Raw genomic sequence first — 4,609 nt, 5'->3', positions numbered from 1 at the left:
TATGGTTGAAGTAGTTACAATCTGATTTTAATCATAATATTTTGAACTTAAATACAGAAAATAAACTTACCAATCTAATAAAGATAAAACATACTAATTTATCAACTAAAACACATTGCAATAAATATAAGTTTGTTAAGAGTGTTTGGTAGTGATTGTAGAAAACGTTTTTATTATTTTTAACACTTGAATGATAAAAAATTTTAAATGTTAAAAATGTTAGAAATGTTTTTTAAAATCAATACCAGACTTTAAGTTTTATCTTGAACGATTTGAGAATATTTATTATCATTTATAATGAGCACATCTTATTTTACTAGTGTAATAAATATGTTATAAAAATAATTATTTTAATGTTATAGAACCAATAATTTCAATTTGAATTATCTATGGTACTTTGGATTCAATTTTTTTTATTTAAAAAGAAAATATTTATGGGCTCATTTTTTTTAAATTTATAATGCGAATGTATTTATAATTGCTAAAAAAAAGCCAAATTCTTGTCTAGGCATGTTGGAGGATTTCAAATTTTCTATCCTTTAAAAGGAAAAAAAATAAGAAAAAAAAAAGGAAAAAAAAGGAAGAGCATGATTAAAAATTATTAAAAATATAAATGTCGCAAATGAGACATATGAAAGTAAAATAATATTTATTTTCTATCCTTTTTGTAGCTATCAAAAGGAAACCAATACCCCTCTTCTTCATCTCGGCCTTCAGAGTCCCTCGTTGCGGGTTAGTTTTCTTTACTTGGTTCATTTTGCGACTTGGTTTTATTTTTGTCCTCTTGTTTGGTTGCTCAGAATGACTCTGTGGAAGAAAAGAAAATATTCTATTTCCTTCAAAGAACCAGAATGACTAGGGTTTATTGTTTTCTCAGTATCACCTGTAGGACATTTGGGTTTTGTTAGATATATCAGAAACAATCACAAAAATGAAAAACCTTGGAAGGAACATCAGTTTATGCTGTTTGGCTGGGATGGAAAAGAAAATATAATGCAAATTTGGAGGAATTTTATACATTTTGGAACTCCCATTTATGTTTTAGAAAAGTGAGAATTGAGAAAAAAATTTATTGGATTTATTTTTTTGGGTTTCAATTTTTCTCCTTTTCACTGTTTTTGAGATTGAAAGGGAGCCTCATACACCTTCTTGTTAGGATTTTCCGACATCCCGTCTCATCTCATCTTAGGAATAACAGAAAAAACTGCTTAAATGTTGCTATTCTTGTAAGGATTTTCTATTGTTAATGGCCCAGATTCTGCAAAATTAAGAGAAAAATAATTTGATATTATCTGAAATTGAATTGTCTTCAGTGTTTTTCAAAATCAATTTTCAAGAACTCTCACTAGACTTTTTTTTCTTTTGACATCATCTTCCTTTTCTGCTATTGATCATTTTTGTCACCAAATGGGATTCATCTTACCTGGTCCTTTCAATGAGATGTTTGCTTAGCATTAACCATCTTGTATTAAAAAGTAATTTCAGAAAGTTGCACCAAACAGTGTATGGTGAAATTATCTTTTACATAATTCATTGCTTTTTTTCCTAATTGTATCGTGACTTGGCTTTGTTTAATAACCAGGAAATATCCTTGGAACTATAGCCTTATAGAAGTAATGGATTCAACTTATGGAAAAAGCAGAGATAGGATAAGCAATCTGCCAGATGCAGTTCTTTGTCACATCATTTCATTTCTTCCCACCAAATTTGCTGTGGGAACTAGTGTCCTCTCAAAAAGATGGAGGTACCTTTGGGCTTCCATCCCTAACCTTGACTTTGATGATGATTTACTGCTGGATCGAGACAAGCCCATTGGGGATTCTGAAAGAAGCATATGCTTTAAGAATTTTGTGGATAAAGTATTGCTTCATGGCAGTATCTCATGTATTAGAAAGTTTCGTCTCAAATGCAGTGACCATGAGTTGGACTCTGCTGTTAATTCCTGGATCTGCACAGCACTTGAGCGTAATGTCCAGGAGCTTGATCTCTATTTTGATACGGAATATCCTATTGAATTGCCTCCTAAATTCTTCTTCTGTAAAACTCTAGTTGTTCTGAAACTGTCTTTTTCAATTTTTCTTGATATTCCAAGTTTGATTTGGTTTCCAAGTCTCAAAGTTCTCCATCTTAGATCAGTTGAATTTTCAACTGATGACTCAGCTCAGAAGCTCTTATCTAGCTGTCCTGTCTTGGAAGAATTGGTTATAGAAAGATGGAGATTGGATGAACAATGGGTTTTTAATGTCTCTGCACCCACATTGAAAAGTTTGGCAATATATTTTTCTGTAGATGGATTAGCATGTATAGCTGAACGAGAAGATGAGCTAGTTGATGAACTAGATAATGAACTATTAGTTGTACCACAAGTTGGACCAGAAGATGAATCAGAAGATGAAGCTGAGGATGAACCAGAAGATCAGAAGTACAAACTTGTGGTTGATGCCCCAAATCTTGAGTACCTTAGTATCACAGATTTTGTTTCAGAGGACTATTTGATGAGCAACCTATCTTCCTTGGTTAAAGCATATGTTAATGTTGGTCCCACTATTAGAGGAATTGATGACCAAATTCTGTATCGTGGCCGTATATATGAGCTCCTTAGAGGGATCTCAAATGTTAAACATCTATCATTATCTGGTGAGACTTTGCATGTAAGTTTTCTTTACCTATTAATTATTCCTTAACCTTCTTTGTAGGAATACTTTGTGATAGAAGATTTTTCTTATCCGTGTTAATGTCTTCACTTCTATATTGTGGATTAAGCCCAGTGATTGAAGGATGCTTATGTTAAACTGAAAACTAGGGTAAAAACATAATCAAATCCTTGTCAACACAAATTCAAAAAGTTTAGATATTTTCTTAGGGAGTAGCTATGGTGTTGTATGGACTGGAATGGGCAAAAAAAAAACAAAAACAGGCTATTGTATCCAACATTAAATAGGTAGGCTAAGGTTTTAATGAGTCAGATTATTTTACTATGTTAGAATACTTTACTGGAAGAATTATAACATTGTATATTCTCTCCATGCAGTCTCTCAGTGGTATGTTTTGTGGTTATGAGCTCCCTGCATTTCATAGTGTGACTCGTTTAGAGCTTGAAGTTGATTACGGCTATGGCTTGGAGTTTCTGAAAGAGTTTCTTGACACGTCACCTAATTTAGAAATTCTTATCCTTGAAAATGTGCGTGCAGATGTAACAGATGATTGATTTTGGCTAGCTTTGCTTGTTGCAATTTTTGATCTTATGGGTTTCTCTGTCATTAGGTTAACAAGGACGAATGTGAAATTGAAGAGTGGACTCTGCCACTTCAAGTGCCTACCTGTGTGGAATTGCACCTCAATGAAGTTGAAATTAAGAAATTTGATGGGTTAGATTATGAGCTTGGAGCAATAGAGTTCCTGCTGAAGAATGCGAGAGTTTTGAAGAAGATGAGCATAGATTGTCGAGATTGGCGTGATGGGCAAGAATTTTGTGTTTGTAAAAAGCTATCAGGGTTTACAAGGGCCTCCATGAGTTGTGAATTTAGTGTTTTTTGCCATTGTGGAGGCATTCGTATGTTTTCTTGACCGTTTATCATTTTACACCAAACCTGTTCTATGCATTCAACTTTTATGTGTATTGTGAAAAAAAAGGCTCGACCACTTTACTAAATATAGGTGGATTAGATGTAGCATATTATGATATATGTATAATGTTTTGTCAGGGTGTACATGAGCTTAATGTTTTGAAAATTAAACAACTTCACGCTTCATTATTTTACAGTTTTGTGTTGTGTTTGGGAAATGGCATGGATGTATCTAAGGGTGTCAAGTGTAGTGTTGGATGAAAGAAGATGAGCAAGGCGAATGGGGTAATGCAAATCAAACCATTCCTCCTCTTTCACTCATTACTACCAAATGTGTGTACTAGGAATCTCTGCATGGAAGGATAGCATATCTTGGTCAGAGTTCATTCATACTCCAATTACAAGCTTGATTTTATGTCTTTGTTCAGAGATTTTTTCAAAACAAGGTTAAAATACAACTTTTTAATGAGTGTTTAGATGCAACTTTTAATAATGGCCCCTACACTTTCCATAGTTTTGAAGCAGACACATCATGTTTTGCTCAAACAAGCTGCAGGGAATAGATTTATAATTTAATTATAATTAAAAAAACATCATACTCATTTTTATTTTTAGTACAAATATTTTTGAAGTGTTGTTCAATCGTACTAATTACTTTTATTTTTACTTTTTTTCGTTCTTAAAATAGAGTGGAATTAATAGTACCACTCGAATTGATAGTATTATTTTAATGGGTGTAATATCCTAGATTTTGTTATTTTATATAAAATTAACTTTTTAGTTCAATTTAACGAGACAGGATAAGATATAAAGTAGTAAGAATGAAACCAAAATACAAAATAATGAAATCGGAGTTGGTACACATCGTGTGACCTAATTAATCGTATTTTCAATACATGTCGAATTGGTACTATAACCAAAACTAAACCTGGTACATCTACATATAATCCTATTATTCCATACCACTTTAACTAACTTACAAATGATTGGACAAGTCTCATTCATAATGCACAATACTTTAAGTAACTCCATTGCTAACCAAA

General features: G+C 32.3%; 1 protein-coding gene across 3 annotated transcripts; it reads left to right on the top strand.

Moving 5' to 3' along the window:
• Positions 1–659: 659 nt before the first annotated feature.
• LOC104877721 (F-box/LRR-repeat protein At3g59190) lies at positions 660–3,760 on the top strand. 3 transcript variants are annotated; one of them, XM_019216910.2, is made up of 5 exons: positions 660–732; positions 1,583–1,965; positions 2,290–2,651; positions 3,032–3,181; positions 3,265–3,760. In XM_019216910.2, exons 2-5 carry the CDS (start codon positions 1,617–1,619, stop codon positions 3,565–3,567), a joined length of 1,164 nt encoding a protein of 387 aa, XP_019072455.1. In that variant the 5' UTR covers positions 660–732; positions 1,583–1,616; the 3' UTR covers positions 3,568–3,760. The 3 variants fall into 3 exon arrangements, with proteins under 3 accessions (XP_019072455.1, XP_010644814.1, XP_059591445.1); XM_010646512.3 differs by having other exon boundaries at positions 1,583–2,651; XM_059735462.1 differs by lacking the exons at positions 660–732; positions 3,032–3,181 and having other exon boundaries at positions 1,584–2,651.
• The last annotated feature ends 849 nt before the right edge of the window (positions 3,761–4,609 follow it).

The sequence above is a fragment of the Vitis vinifera genome, chromosome 19 (genome assembly GCF_030704535.1).
Source record: "Vitis vinifera cultivar Pinot Noir 40024 chromosome 19, ASM3070453v1".
Taxonomy (NCBI): domain Eukaryota; kingdom Viridiplantae; phylum Streptophyta; class Magnoliopsida; order Vitales; family Vitaceae; genus Vitis; species Vitis vinifera.
Note: the sequence above shows the minus strand (reverse complement) of the source record. Positions and strands in the feature narration are given on the sequence as shown.

Bases quoted from the DNA above. Each gene is read 5' to 3' on its own strand.
- LOC104877721 (XM_010646512.3), top strand. From the start codon at position 1,617: ATGGATTCAACTTATGGAAAAAGCAGAGATAGGATAAGCAATCTGCCA. The intron at 2,652-3,031 runs GTAAGTTTTCTT...CTCTCCATGCAG, and splicing joins TATCTGGTGAGACTTTGCAT to TCTCTCAGTGGTATGTTTTG. The intron at 3,182-3,264 runs GTGCGTGCAGAT...CTCTGTCATTAG, and splicing joins AAATTCTTATCCTTGAAAAT to GTTAACAAGGACGAATGTGA.